This window comes from Callospermophilus lateralis, chromosome 9 (assembly GCF_048772815.1).
Source record: "Callospermophilus lateralis isolate mCalLat2 chromosome 9, mCalLat2.hap1, whole genome shotgun sequence".
NCBI lineage: Eukaryota > Metazoa > Chordata > Mammalia > Rodentia > Sciuridae > Callospermophilus > Callospermophilus lateralis.
In genome coordinates this window covers 6,314,996-6,336,331 of record NC_135313.1, presented here as the reverse complement: position 1 = coordinate 6,336,331, position 21,336 = coordinate 6,314,996, and the positions used below count along the sequence as shown (strand labels likewise).

The following is a 21,336-nucleotide window of genomic DNA, read 5'->3' as shown; positions in this document are numbered from 1 at the left end:
CTCTTGTAAGATGACTTTAATTCTTTAGGATACATACTGCAGAGTGGCATGGTTGGATCATATGGTGGTTCTCTGATTTGTCTTTTGAGGAACCTCCGTACTGATTTCCATAGCAGTTGCATTGATTTATTGTCTCAGTGTAAAGTGTTTCTTTTTCTCCATGTCCTCTCCAGCATTTATTATTATTTGAATTCTTGATCACTTCTATTCTGACTGGTATGACATGAAATCTTAGCATAATTTTGATTTGCACTTTCCTAATTGCTGATGATGTTGAACATTTTTTTTCATACATTTGTTGGTCATTTTATTTTTTCTTTTGAAAAGTGTTGGAGTTCATTTGTCTATTTATTAGTTGCTTTTTCTTTCTTTCTTTTCTTTTTTTAAAGTTCTTTATATATTCTGGACATTAATACTCTGTCAGAAGAGTAGCTAGCAGTGATTTTCTCCTCTGGGCTCTCTCTTTACTTCCTAATTGTTTCCTTTGCTGTGCAGAGGCTTTTTAATTTGATACCATGTCACTTATTAACTCTGGGTATAATTTGTTGAGCTTTAGGGGTCCTGTTGAGAAAGTCATTGCCTGAGTCCATATGCTGGAGTGTTGACCCTACGTTTTCTTTTTCTGTTCTAATTCTGAGGACTTGGAACCATTTTGAGTTGTTTTTGTGCAGGGTGAGAAATAAGGGTCTAGTGTCATTCTTTTACACAAGGATGACAAGTTTTCCCAGCACCACTTATTAAGAGAGGCTGTCTTTGCCAGTGTGTTTTTGGCAGTGATGAGGGTCTTAACTATGCGGTGCACCACCAAGCAGGACTGTTGCTCAGGAAAGAGACACAGCTCCTCCTAGTGGCAAGACTGGAGTAGTCCACTTAGTTTTGTGGATTTGTGGATTATGGATGAATTTTCTGTTGCTAGTTAGGAAGAGTGAAACCTTGAGGGTTATTTTCATCTCTTTAGCCCAGTTCTGTGAACACTGACCTCCTCTGATTTCTCTGTGGCCTTTGATGTTCTCTTGCTGTGGTTTCTTTGGACCCCACACCCTGGCTTTCTTCACACCCTTTCTTCTCCTCCTGGCACCCTTTACATGCTGTGTCTCCAGAGCCCTGTGGGACTTCTCCTTATTATCCACACTCTTCTTCAGAGGAAGACTCAGTCGCTTGAAGGAGTTTTGTCTACCCTTGAGATGCTCTGGGCCCCTCTGGATGTCTTGGTGCTGTAGGTTTCCAGTCCCAAGTTATTGCTTGGCCCCCACCCTACCCATGTACCTTTCCTTGGAGTCTGAAAACACTGTCCATCCGGGTGTTCAAGCAGAAGTTTGAGAGTCTTTCCTTATTCTTTGGTCTCTTTCCCTCCCTGTTTTCTAGACACCCGATGGGTGTAGTCCTGCCACCTCACCATTCCCAGCCCTGCTGTCTTCTCCCTGGTCTAGGCCACTTGTATATGCAGATGGGTCCCTGCTGAGCCCTTGCCTCCATCTGGGGATAGCTTATCTGGGCCACCCTCCCTGGGTGGTTGTATGCATGTGTCCCTCATCAGCTTCGGTGATGGGCAGGGTCCAGCACAATAGCAGAGTTCACCTAGGCCCTTGATTGGATCTGTCTAGCTTTTCTACCCCTCTTCCCTCACCCTCTGTGTTGTGCTCTGACTTGCACTTCTCAGGTGTCACCTCATCTCCAGGAACACTGCCTGTGTTCGTGCTGCCTGTCTTTTCCTGTGGGGCTCCAAGAGGCCTCACTGAGGCACCAGCCCCTCTTAGACTCCTTCAGCACCCAGTTCTTTCCACCTGTGTGTCCTCATGTGTTCTTTCCCACCTCCTGCATGTCCACACTGTGCTCTCTGTGCTCTTTTCTGCTGCTGTCCCTGCATGCCAGCAGGGCCCCATGCACAGACACTGGGTGTCAGGAGAACAGGGACTGTGCAGTGCTTTGGGGAGCAGGCTGTGGTCCTGGCTTTAGGACTTGTACCCCAGGCTCTGATGACTCTGGCTGGTCACTGTGTTGACAGAGAAGTGTGGGGCAGCCAGCATTTTGGGGGCCTTTTAAGTACTGACTTGGCACAGAGGGGCTTTGGTGAGGCTCTGAGAGGGGAATGCCAGGTGTGGGCCAGAGCTTTGGGGAATGGCAGGTACAGACTTAGGCTGGGTCCGGAGTGTCCACTTTGGGTGGTTCTGGACTTAAAAGCCACTGGAGATGGTTTTAGGGCTGAGGGAATGATATTAGCGATGTTTTAGAAAGTAAGTTTGGTGAGTAAAGTGCTGTAGTGGTTGGAGTACTGGTGGGGAGTTACCGACCAGCCCCTGGGAAGCAGTCCCAGCAGTGCAACTAGGAACAAAGGGGCTGTGCAAACTGAGGCCCTGGAGGGTTTATTGTCAAGATATGGCAATGGCCAGAGTTGACCCTGGCACCTGCTCTTGGATCCTAATGACCATCTGTCTTCTCCAAGTGGACTCTGCTGAGAAGGTGCAGGCCTCACGCTTCAGTCAGATCTTTCCCATACTTCATGTGGCCATCACTGTAGGGCTCAGGGAGGGCAGTGGATTTTGTTGAGAGGAGATGCATGGGAGGAAGATGGATTTTGTTAATAAGTTTCTCTCTTCTGTTTCTGGTCAGTGTCAGCTGGGAGTGTTACCCCTGGGGACAGGAAATGACCTGGCCCGAGTGCTTGGCTGGGGCTCAGCCTGTGACGATGATACCCAGCTTCCGCAGATCTTGGCGAAGCTGGAGAGGGCCAGCACTAAGATGTTGGACAGGTGAGTGGAGTGCGCCAGTGCTGTGTGGGCTGAAGCTATTCTGAGAAGCAGGCACTTGAGCATGATTCCTGTCCTGGGGTCTGTGCACCTCTGATGTTATTTGTATGTTTGACTTGAGCATATATTCTTTTCCTGATAGTTTTGGTTAGACTATTCAAAGGATAGAAACAACAACACAGGTTAAGAAGCACGTCCCAAATGGTGAGTTCTCCTTAAGAGACCATACTTAGGTCTGTCATGGTGTCCGAGAAGCTGCCTCTAGTCTTCAGCTGTCTTGGCTGAGGGTCTGTGACTACTGGCAAAGTACTACTGGGCGTGTATTTGAGCAGTTCCATTTTCCTATGTTTGTTTCCCAGAAGAGCGCATTTTGGGCAAGTGTCCTGTAGGGCTTAAAAGATATTCTGGCTTCTTTGGGTGGGTTGCTTCTAGTTAGATGGATGGTACCCCACCACCCACATTCCTGTGGTCTTTGGTGTCAATGAAAATGTTCCAGGACCCTGGAGATCTGGACGGCCTTCCTGGTAGGAAGTGCTCATCCTCACTGGGCAGGCTGGCTGCTCGCTGAGCAGTTTGTAGCTGTCTGAAGGAGGGAAAGTCCATTTCTCCCAGCAGCAGCACCTTATCTCAAGGGCGACTTTTATGGAAGACCTTTCCCTTCTTTCTGTGGAGCTGTAGTGCCCTGTTGATTGGGGAGAGGAGATGTTTGTTCTCAGGCAGATGAAGTTACAGATGTGGAGTCAAGATAGAGGGCTTAAAAGTGAGTTAGAAATAGAACTGAGATCAAGGGACAGGCTATGGAATTGGAGGGAGCACAGGGTCTGTCATGGGCAGTTGCATGTCCCTGGGTGCTAGCAGGTGCCTGGTTGAGCTGAACTTGTGCCTGTATAGGTGGAGCGTCATGGCGCACGAGACCAAACTCCCTCGGCAGGCCTCTTCCTCCACTGTCACCGAAGACTTCAGTGAGGATTCCGAGGTATTGCCACCAGCTGTTTTTTGGGGGGCAGGGTGTTAGCAATAGAACCTGGGTCCCCATACATGCTAGGTAAATGCTTTATCGTTGAGCTCCACCCAGCCTGCCATCACTCTTTAAACCCCACCTCATGGTCTTAACATATGGTCAGCATTTTGAAATGTCTCCTTTGCCCCTCTCATGCTGGGTCTGTCACAGCTGAACAGCAGGCTGGCTGGGTTCTAACTCCTGGGCTTCATGACTGTGTAAAGGTTTCCTGGGTTATCCCAGTGACCTTGTCCTGTGCCTTCCTGCTCTCTGGTGCATTCTGTCAGCTCCTTAGCACCCCATGCACCATCTATACTGGTTCCCTCTCTTGTCACAGCTGTCCCCCAGCCTGGACTGCCCAGTTCCCTTTGCTGCCTTGTTCCTAGCAGCCATGGGGCCCCTGCCCCTGTCCCACTCCTCCTCTCTCTGGGTGTCTGTAGCTGCCCTTAGTTTGTCTACCTTGGTTCAGCACGGAGTTCTTTTTGCTCGGTGGATGTTATAGTTGTGATTTGGCTTTAAGTTCCCTGAGGACATAGACTTTGACTTCTTTGGTTTATGTCCTGCACTGATGCAGTGCTGGGCACACAGCTGTGCTTATCCCACAGGGCAAGCTGTGCCAGCTGAGTGTGAGAAGGACTCTGCCTGGTAGTGTGCCAGCCGAGAGTGCCAAGGGCTGTAGAAAGAGATGATCTTCTCCAGGCGGTTAGGGCACAGTTGACGAACAGTGCTGCCAGCCAGAGTATCCGGGCCTGCTTGGCATGTCTTCACACTCACAGAGTGATTTGCCTGGCTAGCAGTGAAGGTTGCTGGCTCAGGGGCAGGGCCAGGGGAGCAGCCACAATACAGGGTGGCATTCCTATGTCACTGGCAAACACTAGTGGTGAAGAGGATGGAATTCACACCACATAGAAAACATGGCATCTGCTCTGAATGGAACCTAAACCAGGGGCCACTATCAGTGATGTCACCGCAGACAGAGCGGGTGACAGACGAAGGACCCTGCACAGGCCAGGTTTAGATTTCAGACTAAAGTAGCAGGAGAACCTGCCTATTTGGACAGATACGTTTTTGTTTGGAACTGGCTTTCAGTCTGTGTACTGCTTGATGAATCTTCTGAAGTCTCTTACAGAATACTGGTCAGCTCAGACTAGCGTTTGAAGTGAGTTGAGGCTGTAGCAGGGTGAGGCAGGTAGAGGGCGTCTCCTTTCCAGACTTTGCTACCGGGGAAGTAGAAGATCCCTGTGACCCAGAGTCATGGACAGAGCGCCCAGGCAGTCGATCATGGAGACTGACAGATACCTGTTTTGGGGTGATTGCAGGTACAGCAGATTCTCTTCTATGAAGACTCAGTTGCAGCCCATCTTTCTAAAATCCTGACCTCAGATCAGCACTCGGTGGTCATCTCATCAGCCAAGTGAGTACTTGGCCTTGGGGAGGCAAGGCCTCAACCAAGGTGGCACCCAGAGTTTCAACCCAGCCGCTTTTCTACCTCCCCTTGTCCCCCAGAGTGCTTTGTGAGACAGTGAAGGACTTTGTGGCCCGGGTGGGCAGGGCCTACGAGAAGACAACTGAGAGCTCAGAGGAGTCAGAGGTCATGGCCAAGAAGGTCTGTTCCTGGGTACAGGGTGGGAGGGGCATCCAGACACGAGGAGCATGCGTTCCATGCCAGTCCATCCTGTCTAGTGCTCTGTCCTAAAGGAGAAGTTGGACTCTCTCCTGAAGACCTTGGATGATGAGTCCCAGGCCTCGTCCTCTTTGCCCAACCCACCCCCTACCATTGCTGAGGAGGCTGAAGATGGGGATGGATCGGGCAGCGTCTGTGGCTCCACTGGGGACCGCCTGGTGGGCTCGGCATGTCCTGCCCGGCCACAGATCTTCCGGCCTCGAGAGCAGCTCATGCTGAGAGCCAACAGCCTGAAGAAAGCGATTCGCCAGATCATAGAACACACAGAGAAAGGTATTGGGCCTCTTGGTGGCCGGATGGCTGTCTTCAGACACACACTGGGTGTACCCGAGTTCCTTGAGTGGGTGATGACCAGGATGGACACATTGGGATAAACACTGGCTCACACACTCGTCTACACCCACGCCCCTTCAGCAGGCTAGCTTGCCCTTGCCTGTCTCAGCACTCTCAGAAGCCAGTCCACACTGTCTCCCCTCGCTTCACCCCCCCTTCCTGGCCCTCCCTGTGTCCACTCTGAGCAGACCATAGCCATGGATTGGTGTGCCTATGCCTGCCTGCCCTCCTGGATGACATCCAGGGGGTTCCTCTGCTAGGTCACTTACCCCTCTGTGGTCTCCAGCCTCAGGGTCCTTCTCCCCAGCCAGTCAGCACAATGTTCAGGTGCCGCTGAACTGACTGTGCTTGGGACCAGGCAAAAGGTGGGGTGTTGTGGGGCGCCAGGGTCTGACTGTAAGACAGAGGACATCTGAGAGGGGAAACTTGGACCCTGCACCCTGTAGCTACCTTGGCACAGCCGCTGCTGTCATATGTGCTCAGTGGCAGTGCTGTCTCCCTGCCTAGCTGTTGATGAACAGAATGCCCAGACCCAGGAGCAGGAGGGCTTCATGCTGGGCCTCCCTGAGGCAGAAGAGAAGAAGGACTCAAGGACAGATGGCAGAGTATGCCCACCGCTATCCCACAGTGAGAGCTGCGGAGTCCTCAAAGGGAGAAGCCACCGCAAAGGTATGTCTCTGCTGCAGGCAGGCTTTGGTTTTGGTTGCATTCACAAGCTTGCTGAGGGGAGCTTTAGGGGCCTTTCTCCTAATTGCTTTAGCCATTTGACTCTCATGACCATGGCCCATGTGTGCACCGTCTGTGTGTGTGATCCTGACATGTGGCTTTTCTGGAGGATACTGGTAGAACCTCCAGGGCCTGGGGAGGTTCCCTGCACAAGGAAAGGCCCTGCCCTCCTTGGGAGTGGCTGGTATCTGCCCAGCCTTCCTGACACTTCCTGACAGTGTCCCAGAGCGATACTCAGACAGGACTGTGTCTGGCAGGGATGGGATCCTTGCCCCTTGTGGAACAGACCCTGGCACAGGCTCCTCCTGTTGGGGAGCCCCTCTGCCCCTCAGCTGGCCAGGCACTGAGGGGCCTGCCCAGAGTCAGTGCCGAAAGCATTGGTCGTTAATACTCCACTCTGCCTGGGTGTGGACTGCGCCTTCAGACCATGGCTGGGCCAGCCCATCCCTGTGCTGCCATCCACCTCTGCTGCCTTCAAGACCACCTAGGCCCTTGGCATGCTGTGCGAGTCCTCACTCAGGGACTTCTTTCTTTGTCTTGTACTTTTCCTTCTGGCCCCACTGGTGGTTTGTAGCTCTCTTTCCTCCCACAGCTCTCACACCTGTCCTTCCACCCATGCCCCCTAGGATTTCAGCTGCATTCCATTTTGGACAGTCTGAGGGTGTTCTGTATTGTTTTACAGCATCCAGATCCCCATGTGAGAAGCTAATGAGCAAAGGAGGTCTGTCCTTGGGCAACTCTGCCTCTCTTCCTCTCCAGACAGGAAGCCGAGATGGCCTGCCTGCACTGAACACCAAGATCCTGTTCCCAAGTGAGTGCTGTCACCTCCTCCTACCTGGGCTGGTGTGCTGGGGGCAACTAGCTAGGAGGTATTTGCTACCAGTGGCTTGGACTCGTCACTTTGCTGGGTACTGGATCTGTCAGAAGGAATAAGATGGCATCACTGGCCACAGAGAGCTTATAGGTCCATGAAAAGATAGGCACAGAACTTTAAAATTTATATGACTATGAAAAATGCCCTTTTTAATAAAGGGCAGGCAGAACCCAAATAACTGCCCAAGTAGCTCCTACTACTGAGGTGCCTCTAGCCCCCAGGAAGACATTCTTTAGGGGTCTCATAGATGTTGGTGTCTGTGGCCCTACAGGTCCATTTTTGCATGATAAACATTGGACGATGATGGTGATTTTTGACCTGTGAATTGTCAAGGTTTGGACGTCCTTTCATTGTTTCGACTTGTTTAATTATGTTAATGTTCTGCAGAACTTGTATCTGCGATGCAGCAAAGACCCACATTTTCTCTTGTCTGCAGCTTCTTCACTCTTTCTCTCTCCCTTGCAGGTGTTCGGGCTGGGATGTCTGGTTCCTTGCCTGGGGGCTCTGTCATCAGTCGCTTATTAATTAACGCTGACCCCTTTAATGCTGAACCTGAAAACCTGTGAGTATGAGGTGCACCATGGCATCTTGTTAACGCGTTGGAACATGATTTCAGAATTAACTGGAGAAATTAATAAGCCATTGACTGGCTGGGCCTTCAGTTGCTGTAGCCAATGAGGATAACCTAGAAACTGACAGCTGAGGGTGGCAGAGGGCAGGGCCTCCCCTGGTTCTTTCTCAGCCCTTTGTCAGAAGGGACCAAGCACTCCACTACTCGCTGGTGGCCTTCCAGGGCTTTTGCTGGCCCACCCAGTCCTGCTGGAGGCTGACTCAGTGCTCGTCCCCTGGTTGCCTCAGTTGTCACGCTTGGGTATCTACTGCCCCACTGTCACGGCTTTTCTCCCACATGCTTCTCCCTCCTATCCTGCTGCCCCACCCGCCTGCTTTCCTGCTCAGTGACACAGACTGAGGAGATGAATATTGAAGAATATTGGGCTGCTGCCCTGTGGGGACGTGGCCTTCTTGCTGTGCCCAGGTCTGAGGCAGAGAGCACATCTGCAGAGCAGCAGAATGGAGCCTTTTATTCAGTAGAGACCAGTGAAGAGATGGATGGCATTTTACAAACTGATGAAGACTTCCAGCTCATCTTTCTTGTTGCTGACGGCAGGCTCTGGGTGGCTGGGTGCTGGTGATGTTTGGTCACAGGTTGTCAACTAATAGTGTCTGGCATGCTTTAGAAGCTCCGTGGGTTTGGGAGAGCAGCCTTTAGACTCCAGGCATTAGCGGTGGCCTTGTGCTCCACTCCTGCTCTGTGTCTTCAGGCCGCCACTGAAGGCTCAGACTACATTCCCTCTGGGAGCCGTGCCCTCAGGGCCTTGAACCTCATCTGGTATCATGGAATCCTGGCTCTGTGTCTAAGGGTGCTTTCTGCTTTCTTCTTCACCTGGGGACACACAGCTGTGCTGTCTGCCTCCCCCCCCCCCCCCCCCCCCCGCAAACTGTGTAGGCCACCAGCTTGGCCACCACAGTTCTGCCTATAACAGGAACCCATCATCTCCCTTTATCGGCAGCTGCCAACTGGGACCAGCTACCCACTCCTTCTCTTGTCCACATGCCTTTTTTCTAGATTAGTTCTCTTTTTTTTCCCAGGACCTATGGATACTGTTAGCCACGTGGTCTTCAACTTAGAAGATGGTTTTGTTCCCGAGCTTTGCTCTGAGCCAGCTGTTAGGCACTTGAATTAGATGTGTCCTCAAAATACTTATACGTCGTGATTAGTTTTCAGATCAGGCTACAAAAAGTGTTAAGCTAAACTATCAGAATTTTGGTTCACGCAGTGTTCCCAAGTGTCCTCTCCACAGTGAGTTATGTGGGGTCTCCTGCCATGCTCCCCACACTGCATCTTCCATGCTGTCTTTTCATTGTGGAGGGACAGGTGTTCCTCTTTTCACCTCCTGTCCTGGAGGGGAACCCTAGGTGACCACAGCTGTAGAGGAGCTTGGCCATGCCAGCAGTCGGGTGAGCACAGACCAGGGCCTCCGGCTGGTTGGGTGAGAGGCTAAAGGAGATGAGTCTCACAGCAGGACTCTGGGAGGAGGCTTTGTGGCTCTGGGCTGGCACAGACATTTTGAAGTTGAGTTCCTTTTTGATTTGGAAACTGCTTTAAAAGTCTAAGGGTGTTGGGAAAGCATTCTGAGCCTGGGATTCAGAGGTGTGAGTTTAGGTGCCATGGAAGATCTCCGTGATGCTGGTGCAGCTGCTGTAGAAAAGGTGGGCAGCTCCTCAGAAGGGTGAACTGAGTCGCCAGGTGACTAGCAGCTCGGCCGTTGAGCATATACCCAGGGAACTGACAAATGCCCATGCCTAGCTCGTATACAAATATCCACAAATAATAACCAGAAAGTGGAATGACTCAGATGTGCATCAGCTAATGAAGAAGTAAACTAGAATATCCACACAGTGGAATATCATTTTTCAGTAGATGTTTTGTTGGGTTCTGGGGATTGAACTCAGGGGCACTGACCCACTGAGCCACACCCCCGGCCCTATTTTGTATTTAGAGACAGGGCCTCACTGAGTTGCTTAGCGCCTCACTGTTGCTGAGGCTGGCTTTGAACTCACGATCCTCCTGCCTCAGCCTCATGTGCCACCGCACCTGGTGGGCCACATGTTTTAGGATTTCATTTGTATAGAGTTGTTCAGGATAGGCACAGCCATCTAGACAGCAGATGAGTGGCTTTGAGGGGCTGAGGAGGATGTGACCTTTCTATTGAGGTGATGACATGTTCTAAAATTGTAGAAATGGTTTTAAAATTCTGTAGTTTTAAAATTTAAAATATATTTAAAACTCCTGAACTATATACTTTTAAATAGGTAAGTACATGACAGGTGAATTATATCTCAGTAAAGCTCTTACAGTGTTGGTTGTCGGGGAGCAAACCTGGTTTGGGTTCATTTTGCTCTAAGGAAGAAATGTGTGGAGCTTGGTAGTCTGTCTGACAAGCCAACCACACCAGGCCGTTGTAGCTGACTCAGCACTCACCTCTGCAGGGAGTGCTACACAGAGAAGTGTGTCATGAACAACTATTTTGGCATTGGCCTGGATGCGAAGATCTCCTTGGACTTTAACAATAAGCGGGACGAGCACCCGGAGAAGTGCAGGTGGGTTCAGCCTCATGAGCCACCTGTCCTCTACACCCTTCTGGCCTCTCCTTTCAGATAGCAGGTGATCTCTTTCTGGAGTCAGCGGGGTCTAAATGGTTCAGAATGCTAAGGAGAAGATGGGAGACTGGATGCCTCATTGTCAGAAGCAAAGGTGTAGGATGCAGTCAGCAGTCCAGGGCTGGCCAGGTCAGGCAGGCTGGACGTGAGAACACTAGTGGCCGTGGGGGTGTGTGTGGCGGGGATTGAATAAGCCCGTGACACTGCAATAGAGGCAGGTAGCACAAGTTTGCCGGGAGCTGTGTTTCCCAGCAGGCCTCCTGCCACCCCCTTCATGCATTCACAGGGAAGGTGCAGGGGTGTGGGATGTGAAGATTACTTTTTCCTTTGTGCTCTTCCTCATTTTCCACATTTTCTACGGCAAGCATAATTTCAAAGACAGAAGAAAGTCATGGTCTATAAAATTTGGGGGAATTTTGTTCATTTACTTTCTCTACAAATTGTCATTATTTAGCACAATTCCCTGTTGGTAATTATAGTTCTTTTTTTTTTTTTTAATACTAGGGATTGAACTGGGGTGCTTAAACACACTGAGCCACGTGCCCCTTTTTATATTTCATTTAGAGATAGGGTCTTGTTGAGTTTCTTAGGGCCTCACTAAGTTGCTGAGGTTGGCTTTGAACTCATGAGCCTTCTGCCTCATCCACCTGAGCCACTGGGATCACAGACAGGTGCCACGTGCCTGGCTGGTAACTATATTTCTTCAGGCGCATTTGTCTTGCCTTCAGGTGTTTTTGCTGCAGACAGTTTTTGAGACTGACTGGTTTGTGACCAGATGCATTCCCCAGGCTTTATAGCAGAGGCTGTTACCTATGAAGGAAGTCCTGACCCACCTCAAGGCTTGGCTTCCATTCCTAGGAGTCGCACCAAGAACATGATGTGGTATGGAGTCCTGGGCACCAAGGAGCTGCTGCACAGAACCTACAGGAACCTGGAGCAGAAGGTCTTGCTGGAGGTGAGTGGGAGGGGTCCATGCCTCTGAACCCCCACCCCAGCTCTTGGCCTTGTCTGCACTGGCTTCCTCAGGGAGCCCATCCAGGCTGCACCACCTCGGCACCTGGTGCAAGTGCTGCTGAAGGAAGATTGGCTCATGCCAAGTGTTTCTCTTTCTCCCTGCCTATGTTTCTGCTGCTCAGTGTGATGGTCGACCAATCCCCCTCCCTAGTCTTCAGGGAATCGCTGTCCTCAACATTCCCAGCTATGCTGGAGGGACCAACTTCTGGGGGGGCACCAAGGAAGATGATGTACGTACAGGGTATAGGGTGGGGGGGCCAGCCTCAGGGAGGAGTGGGACAGCCAGAGGGCAGTAAGGTGCTCTCGTGACCTGGTGGTGCTGGGGGTGGGTGTGGTGGAGGACCAGACAGGGCCCCTTGCCCACAGGCTCACCGTCTAGAAGGGCAGACTGAGTACGTAGGATTGGTGAGCAGAGGCCGAGACCTGGGGGACGAGGAGATGGCCAACTTGGGTGGGCCACAGGGAAGAGGAGGGCTGTACCAGGCAGAGAGAGTATTGTATGTGGAGGCTCAGAGGCAAGAGGAGACAGGTACATGGAGGGTGTGGAGAAAGGTCCCATGGCTGTAGCGCGCAGCAAGTATGTGGAAGGAGACTGGGATCTGCAAGGGCCTGGTCTGCACAGGGCTGTGAGCCAGGGAAGAAATCTGAATGAGGGAAGGTAATGATCAGTTTTAGCCAGAGGAAATGTCTTCTTTGTACATAATAACAAAGCAGCCAGCACTTACTGCAAACCTAACACATGTGGACCTGTGTTCTCACGTTACCTTGTTCAGTCTTGTAACAGCCCCTTGAGGAGTATGCCAGTATGACCTCACCTGACAGATGAGGAAACTGAGGAAGAGAGGAGTTACGTAACTTGCCCAAAGTCTCATGCTAGTAAGCGGCAGCTAGTAAGGGGACCCAGGCGGCTGGCTTCCAGCTGGGTAGCAGAAACCCTGTGCATGTCCAGGCTTGCCTGCCTCTCACTGGCACAGCAGCTGATGAGAGGGGCTTCCCCAGAGTTGGGTGTGTGTGTGTGTGTGTGTGTGTGTGTGTGTGTGTGTGGTGGGGGGTGTGTGTGGTGGGGGCCGAGGTCAGCTCTCACACGGCCTTTCAGACTTTTGCAGCTCCGTCGTTTGATGATAAGATTCTGGAGGTGGTCGCTGTGTTTGGCAGCATGCAGATGGCTGTGTCTCGTGTAATTAAGCTGCAGCATCACCGAATCGCACAGGTACTGGCCAGGGTCCTCAAGGCTGGACATATCTCCCTCCTGCGGTGCACATCTGTTTGCAGAGGCAGGGCTTGGCATAGAATTCACTGGGTTTGCTTCCAGTGGGTGGAGCCCACAAGAAGAGGGTGCTTTCCCAGGACCTTGTGGCAGCCTTTTCACTGGGCTCTGGACAGTACTGCTTCCTGGGCCAAAATCCTTCCCACCAGCTATGTTTGACGGTTAAATTCTCAAAACGAAAAACCCCAAAGCACGTATCCTACCTGAGCACTCTGCCTATTCAGGTAGACACTGAGGTAGAACAGACTCAGGCTGAGCTCTGCCCCACCCCTGCAGCTGTAATGCAGAGCATGGGAACAGCCCAAGTCTCTGTGGTACCCTGGGGAATATTTCTGTCTGAGGCCTGGTCTGGGACAGGAGACAGGCTGGGGCTCCCACGACTCCATCCTGACAATGGTGATGGGCTGGGAAGGCCTGTCTCCCTGTGGTATTGGGGGCCGTTCTTGTTCTGCAGAGGTATTGAAGGAGCTGCTTATAAAACCCACTAGCCCGCCCGGCGTGTGTCTCAGTGGTGGAGAGCTTGCCTAGCATGCACAAGGCCCTGTGCTCAATCCCCAGCACCACAAAATAGAAAAACAAAACAAATCTCACTGGCCTGAACCCCATGCTGGGGTCGGCCAGTATCTTTTGTGCTACATTTGCCCCCAATCCTAGTCTGCTTAAAAGTTCACATTTTAAAGTCTTTGCAGCATTTTTCTTGAAAGAGGAAAAGGGCATCATCATATACTCAGTGACTTTTCTCTGGGGGTTTTGGCATCTGGCAGGGGCCCATGACTTCCCTGCTCCCCACCTACCTGCTCCTGACGCCCATGTCAGCAGACCAGGGTCTCCTATACTGACTGATCCCCAAAGCTCATCAGTCTCTGGGAGAGGACTGTAGGGGTGGGTAGGGCAGCAGAGCTGAGGAGAGCAGCCTCTTGGGTCCTGACAGCAAAGCAATTGGCTATTGGAGCTATGTCCCTGGTGGTGGTGGTGGTGGGTGGGAGTCCTGAGGGGAAGGGGTACAGGCATATGGATCAGGAAGGCCCCAGTGGTGCCTTGAGGCCTCTGGAGGTCATGGCTTAGCACACAACTGACACCTGTGGTATTGGCTCAGTGTCGCACCGTGAAGATTTCCATCCTGGGGGATGAGGGTGTACCTGTGCAGGTGGATGGAGAGGCCTGGATCCAGCCCCCTGGATACATTCGGATTATCCACAAGAACCGGGCACAGACGCTGACCAGAGATAGGGTAAGAATGACTGCCTGCAGGGCCCTCTGGCAGGGGTACCAGGCTCACCTGTGGGCTTACCTGTGCACTCTTGAGGAGCCAGAGAGCTTCATGTTTTGTGCTAGGATTTTTGTTTAAGACACAAAAATGAACCTAACAAAGAGTAATTTCTAGGACATTGCCTCCCTTGCAATGTAAAAAAAAAAATTGCCTCTTTCTTTCCTAGTTACCGTTGACATCCTAGTAGTATTCATCTTGGTTAGATGTGTGCTCCCCACTTGAGAGCGTGGTGGAGAGCGTAAGTCTGCCTCTTGTGTCCTAGGCCTTTGAGAACACCCTGAAGTCCTGGGAAGACAAACAGAAGTGTGAGCTGCCCCGCCCACCATCCTTTTCACTGCACCCAGAGATCCTATCTGAGGAGGAAGCCATCCACATGGACCAGTTTGGGCAGGCGGCCGGGGTCCTCATCCACAGGTGGGCTCTGCCTGGCGCTGCAGGGAGCCCCCTCGCTGATGTGCAGCCTGTGGAGCTTCTGCTGTCTTTGCGTTGGGTCTGCATTGCCCGCGAGGGCTCAGCCTATTTCTCTTGCCTTGGCTTTGGTTATTTCTCCTAGCCCCCTTTCAGACACTGCCTGGTTTGCATAGATGGAAACCTGAAACCCATAGGGATTTTCCGAGCCAGCCACAGACATTAAATCTGACCTGGATTTCTAAGAACATTCCTTGACTGCCTCCTTTATTTCGGAGAGCAGATTTGCACTCTGCTCTTAAATTTGTTTTTTTTTTAAAGATACCTGTATGAGGCACTTTCTCTTCTTTGACAAGTGGCTTCTGGAGCAGCTGCGGCCCTTGTGACACAGTGCTCAGCAGTGTCCATGGGGTCCATTGTCGTGGTGTGGGCTCCAGCAGGTCGCACTTGGCCTGCTCACCTGGGGCCCTCTCCGCCATCCCCAATTCTTTCCGTTGCTCAGTGGCACTCTCCCTCCCGGAGCTGCACGCTGCTTGGTGCTCCTTGGTGTCCCTGTTGTGCTTCTCTTGGGCTTTCGCTTCCTCTGCTCTACCTTCTGTGCTGAGTCCCTTGGGTCTGCCCTTCCCACGTAGCCCTGATGTGAGGAGGTGGCTGTGGGCCAGGCTCCCCACTCCAGGCTCTTGTCCTATAGGTTAGTTGCTATCTGGTCCCTCCCCCAGAGACATTTCTAGTCCATACTGGCCACATGTCCTTGTCCTGTACCGCCTTCTCTCTTTGGTGGGTAGCAACTGCTGCTGCTCCCACCTCCCACTGGGGGGCCATCCTTCTTTCCCCCTTCTCTGCCTCTGGTTGGCCATGGGGCTGGGAGTGTATTTGGCCTTACATATTTGTTCAGCTGCTTGCTGGGCAACAGGCTCCCTTACAGGCTGTGGTGGCCCAGGGGGCCTGCTGGGAGTTGTGCTTTCTATAGTGCTGCATTTTTCCCTGGTCAGGGTGGGGTGCTCCCCTGGCCTCTCCCTGCACTGCCATGTCCCTCTTTGTCCCACCTCAGCTTCCCAAAGGTGCCCCCAGCTGTGCCTTCACTGTTTCCCCTTGGAGGGCTCCACTCTGGGCTCCACGCTCAGCCAGTCATCAGGCCAGGATTGGGCCTTCAAGGAGCTCTGGTTCCTGCAGGGTCTCCACCTCTGGCCCATTTGTGGCCCTGCTGGGGTCTTCCTATGTGGCTTTGCATGCTGTGCTGTCTGCTTGCTGTTTTCAAGGTCTGAGCCTCATTTTGTGCGTTTTCCTCACTGGAAAAGCTGGGATCTGGATGGCAGGTGTCCTGTTTAAACTGTCCGCCGTCGGCTGTTGATCAGGAGGCAGCTGGCAAGGTCTTCCTGGGCCAGTGGCTGTACCTGTGTGTGGTGGCACAGCTGAGCCGCAGTCCCCACTGGTCTGCTGCACTGGGCCTGCATTCTGCTGTCTTGGTGTCCTGGGCTGTGCTCATACCAGTGTGCAAAGGGCCGTCCTGCCCTTGGCCTGAAGCAAGCTGTGTTTCTCTTCCTCTCTAGCATCCGGGAAGTAGCCCAGTGCCACCGGGCTGTGGAGCAGGAGCTCGCTCATGCCGTCAACGCCAGCTCCAAGGCCATGGACCGAGTGTATGGCAAGCCTAGGGCTGCGGAGGTACTGGTCTCCCCAGGTCTGGCCTTCGTGACTTCCATAGCCCGTGGCCTTCTACATGGATATGCATTCTGGTTCCTCTCAGGGGCTGAACTGCAGCTTTGTCCTGGAGATGGTGAATAACATCAGGGCTCTGCGCAGCGAGACGGAGCTGCTGCTGTCTGGGAAGATGGCCCTGGTGAGCTGACACGGCGGGTAGCAGGTCTCTGGCTCTATGGGAGGTGACTGTTGTCTCCAGGGCACTGGGCACTGAGGGCTGTGCTTTTTAGACCAGGGCTCTCAGCCTTAAGGAAGGGGCCTCTGAGGTCAGCACCTGGACCCTGGCAGCACCTCAACCGGGTCATCTTCAGCATGGCAGAGGGCCTATGGCAGTGCCTGGTGGTGGGCAATGTGCTTCTCCCTTAGGCCCTGTGGGCACTGAACCCTCCCTTCTCATGGAGCAGACCAGCTGGGCTGTCGCCTGCCCCAACCAGCCCTGGGGGAGCCCCATGCAGAAGCTAGAATGGGGGCCGGCCAGCCTCCTTGGAGTAAAAGGAGGATGTGGGAAGGACTTGCTGGGACTCCCAGGCTAGTGTCACAGTCCACTCTGCACCTGGACCTTGTGCTGCCCCTGTGTGTCATGCTGCTGTCTAGTTGCTTCCAGCATTTCTGCAATTGGCATAGATGTGTAGTCCTGTCTCCTTTATGAGAGAGGGAGCCTGAACAGGAGCCCTGTGGTCAGGTGCCAGCCCATGTAGGGCATGTGGCTTCTCCACAGACACTGCTTAGGAAGGGGGTCCTGGGGTTGTCCCCACGCCTGGGGCTTCATTTCTGGAAAGCGTAAGCACTTTGAGGGCCTCGTCTGCCTGGGCTTTGCTGGCCCTGGTGTCTCGCTGTGGCCAGCAGCTGTGTTTCTCTTTCTCCTACTGGAGCAGCAATTGGACCCTCCTCAGAAGGAGCGGCTGGGTGCTGCTCTCGCCGAGATGGACCGGCAGCTCAGGAAGCTGGCAGATATGCCCTGGCTCTGCCAGCCCACAGAGCCTGGTGATGAAGAGGTATGTGGTCTGAGGCTTTGGTGTGGTGCCCCTTGGACACGTAGCACTGGCCTGCATTCAATGGCCTCTTCAGCTTTGGGATTGGGATTGCCTGGGTCTCCAGCCACTGGTAGCATCCTCGAGACTTCTTTTTAAAACGTCTTTCCTGGCAGGGAGAGATTGTGTGCCTAGGAATGGGCTGGGGCTGGGGTTGGGAGACCCCTTGACCTCTGGGCACACACTGTTCTCTAAAACAGCTGCAGGACTGGTTGGGCGGTAAGTAGGAAGAAGGCAGAGCCCAGCCCCAGTTTGCTCGTGTGGAGACACATCCATTGGATAAATGGCAGCTTTGCTGGTGATGTGGCCCAGTATTGAGCACTTGTCCGGGATGTGCAAGGTCCTGGATTCTATCCCCAGCACTGGGGGTGGAGGGTGGGGAGGAAGAAAGAAAAACTATGGCAGCTTCACGGAATTTCACTGTTGAGAGGGACATGTTGATATTTTCACTCCCCACTCACACTTTTCTTCTGTGCGCACTCAGCGATCCCAGCTGGCTGCAGGTTTAATATCTAGGGTAGACCTCAGGGCGCACAGTGCCTGGAATGCAGTCACCTTTTCCAGCAGGGAGAGCCCTCAGAGACAGACTAGAGGGGCAGAGGAAAGGCCCTCAGGATGTACCTAACTAGTAGGCTCGCACTCAGACCCCTGTGCCAGATGCTTCTGTTGGGGCCTGTTGGCAGCAGTGGCAGGGGCGGGCAGCAGCGGTCAGCACTCCTCTCAGACCCTCAGGCGTTGGTCGGCACGTGCAGACCTTTTGTGAGACACGGAGGCAGTCTAGGCAGTTTGTAAAACCCAGCAACTTAAGACTGGAGATATTTTGGTATAAAAGGAAAAAACAAGCTCATCAAAATTGATTAAATAGTTCATTGTAAATGTGATACAGATTTTCACTTAAAATTACTAAGATGATTATGTAGAATATTCAACAGTGGTCCTATAAATGATCAAAGCCAACAAAGTGGATCGTGAGGAGGGGCCGGGAAAGGATATGGATAGGGTCTGGAAGCACATTAAATTCCTCTTCTTAAGGTGGAAAAAAGTCAAAAACAATATTCATGCCTTTGGTAATAGAGAAATGTAGTCAGTCATGTTTTAAAAAACTTAAAGGTTAGTTTTAATAGAACAATAATAGGTTAATTAATAGATTTATGTCTTATCGGATAAACACAAGACAGAAGCTGGGCACAGTGGTGTATGCCTGTAATCCCAGTGGCTCAGGAGGCTGAGGCAGGAGGATCATAAGTTCAAAGCCAGTCTCAGCAACTAAGTGAGGTTCTGAACAATTTAGCAAGACCCTGTCTCAAAATAAAGTATAAGAAGGGCTGAGGATGTGGCTTAGTGGTTAAGGACCCCTGGGTTCAATCCCTGGTTCCAACAAAACACAAGACAGAAATAAAATACACTCTTACGTTGTACAAGAAAATAAGGGACTAGCAAGGATGTAGCTAATAGCACAGAAATAAGAAGAGAAAAATGACAGGTCTTTCTCCTCAAAGCAGATTATCTTCAGATTGTGTTCAAAAGAAACCTGGCCATATATTGTTGTTCATGGTCCTGTTTTCTTTCCTTTACCCCCAATCTAAAAAAACAAACAAACAAACAACTTACGACAGATGAAAATGAAACAATTTCAAGAAGGCACAGTAAAAACATCCAGAATAACCGTACACATGTTCCTGATCTACAGGGGGTTATGTTCTCAATAAACTCATTGTTGAAAAGATGGTAGGTTGAAAATGCATTGGATACACCTGCCCTGTCAAACATTGGAGCTCAGCTTCACCTGCCTTAAATGTGCTCAGAAAATTGCAGTTGGTGAAATTGCTTCCCATGAAGTCTGTTTTATGGTTCAGTATGCTATCTCATGAAATCATTCCCGAATGTGAGAATGGAATGGTGGTGGGGTACCTCTGTGCACCATTGTAAGTCTCATGATTTTAAGTTGGGGACTGTGTGTATTAATGCTAAAATAGAATTATGTATCTAAGACAACAGACAACGGCCACTTTATACTGGAAAATTACTATGTAGTTATGGACTTAATGCTACTTACGATTATAGTAGTCATAAAATGTGCTAAATAAGCATCTAAATGAGTTCTTTAGAAGTATGTTTTCTATTTTCCAGTGTATGGGATTTTTCTAATTGTGTTTTTGTTGTCAATTCCTAGTGTAATTTCACTGTGCTTGGAGACACATTCTGATGAAATTTACTGTGACTTGCTCAGTGGTCCAGAAGGTGGTTGGTTTTATAAATGAGCCTTGTGTGCCCATTGTGTTGTTTACATTGTCAAGTCCCTTCTGACAGTTTTTCTACACACACATATACACACACACACATTTTGGTACTGGAGGTTGAACCCAGGGGTGCTCTACTTTGAGCTTACATCCCAGCCCTTTTTATTTTTAATTTTGAGATAAGGTCTTGCTAAGTTGCTGAGGCTAGCCTTGAACTTGTGATCCTCTTGCCTTGGTCTCCCGAGTTACTGGGATTACAGTTGTGTGCCACTGCGCCTGGCTGTAATTTTTTTCTCGATTTATCAATTACTATATAACTGTTACCAGAATTACAGATGTCTCTCAAATTTTCTGATTCTGTACATGTTTACAATATATATTTTGAGCCTATGGTATTAGGTACACATAGGTTTTGTCATTACGTAAGGATCCTTTTAATCTTCAAGTCTACTTGCTTGGTATATTCTCTCCCATGCTTATACTTTCAAGCTTTATTTATGGCGTCTCTCTTATAAACAGCATGTCACAGAATGAGTACCTTTGCCTCCTTGTGTCCCTGGGGACATCCTGTGGAGGAGTGGCTGTTGCTGGCGGCAAGACAAGGACCCCATTTCTCTGTGGCTCTGCCCCCCCATCCCCAACTGTTCCAGCATAGGTAGTGCATCCCCAGGAAAGGAGGCAGGATGCAGGAAAAGCCTCATCTAGAAAGGCAGCGTACAACACTGGTCAACAAACCTCGTGATCCAACATGAGAAGACTGGCTGAACGGTCTGTTTTAATCATCTTCATATAGTGGCATGTAGGGGTAGTTAATATTTACAAAAATGCTTTCAGTCACAAGAAGAATGCCAATGTTATAAAAGTTAAAAAAGTAGAATGTAAAAATAAATGATATGACAATGACCACTTAAAATGTTTCAAAGACATGAAGATCAGTAGTACATACAAGGACAAGTTAGGGAATAAAACCAAAAGAAGGAGGAGGTGTCTCTTCCTACCCCTCCCTCCCTCCACCCCACCTCTATAGGGCATGACCGAGGCCTCGATAAGGTAGGGTCTGACGCCCAGTGTTTCTCCTTCTCCCCAACAGAATGTGATGTTGGATCTTTCCAAACGCAGCCGCAGTGGTAAATTCCGCCTGGTGACCAAATTTAAAAAGGAGAAAAACAACAAGAACAAAGAAGCTTACAGTAGCCTGGGAGCCCCGGGTACCTGCCCTTCTCCTGCGTGTTTCTGTCTGTCCATGCCAGTGGTCCTGGCCTCTGCTTTTCTCCCCCGGCTGCGAGGCCGTTCCCTGTGGTCCCTTTGCTGTGACTTTCAGTCACGTGGCTGCACAGGTCTGTCTGCAGCTACAGCACCTCCCCCTGCTTGCTTTCCCTGTCTAGGCTGGGTACTTTTGTCATGCCCTGCTCCCCCATGGAGACCCAGGGTGATGGGACACTGACCTGTCAGCCTTGAGTTGGGGCTTTGAGGTAGGGAGGACAGCAGAGGTGACAAGACAGACTTGGAGACAAAACTCTGGACTCAGACTGTGCTGGGGTCCTCTGCCTGCTCCTTGTGAAAGGCTGCTGATTCCTATTTGATTGATTCGTTGATCAAGGTCTTTAAGCCAGGAACCCCAGGCCACCAGTGATTGTGGGTGATGAAATCAATAGAAAATGATCCAAAAGGACATTTTTCCTCAGGGTCAGTAAATTGGGGTTTACAATCTCTGTCCAAAGGGCTGGCTGAGCACCGAGCTGTGTGTAGCCCTCTGGGTGCTGTGCAGGCCCCGACCTGGACTCTGTTGAGTGTGTTTGCCACCATTTAGGGCAGCTCTTTT

General features: G+C 51.1%; 1 protein-coding gene across 3 annotated transcripts in view; it reads left to right on the top strand.

The window, feature by feature from the left end:
* Dgkd (diacylglycerol kinase delta) overlaps window positions 1-21,336 on the top strand; it is a 97,341-nt gene that overhangs the window by 72,413 nt on the left and 3,592 nt on the right. For 2 of the 3 annotated variants that reach the window (XM_076865666.2, XM_077110243.1), the window contains exons 11-28: window positions 2,611-2,750; window positions 3,639-3,723; window positions 5,067-5,161; window positions 5,254-5,353; window positions 5,431-5,704; window positions 6,272-6,433; window positions 7,173-7,301; window positions 7,830-7,926; window positions 10,416-10,526; window positions 11,445-11,541; window positions 11,723-11,830; window positions 12,697-12,810; window positions 13,964-14,098; window positions 14,400-14,551; window positions 16,096-16,207; window positions 16,290-16,382; window positions 17,119-17,238; window positions 20,605-20,722. In XM_076865666.2, the coding sequence (XP_076721781.1) occupies window positions 2,611-2,750; window positions 3,639-3,723; window positions 5,067-5,161; window positions 5,254-5,353; window positions 5,431-5,704; window positions 6,272-6,433; window positions 7,173-7,301; window positions 7,830-7,926; window positions 10,416-10,526; window positions 11,445-11,541; window positions 11,723-11,830; window positions 12,697-12,810; window positions 13,964-14,098; window positions 14,400-14,551; window positions 16,096-16,207; window positions 16,290-16,382; window positions 17,119-17,238; window positions 20,605-20,722 (2,242 nt within the window). Of the gene's footprint in view, window positions 1-2,610; window positions 2,751-3,638; window positions 3,724-5,066; window positions 5,162-5,253; window positions 5,354-5,430; window positions 5,705-6,271; window positions 6,434-7,172; window positions 7,302-7,829; window positions 7,927-10,415; window positions 10,527-11,444; window positions 11,542-11,722; window positions 11,831-12,696; window positions 12,811-13,963; window positions 14,099-14,399; window positions 14,552-16,095; window positions 16,208-16,289; window positions 16,383-17,118; window positions 17,239-20,604; window positions 20,723-21,336 lie in introns of those variants that run through there. The other variant, XM_076865667.2, reaches the window with a different exon arrangement.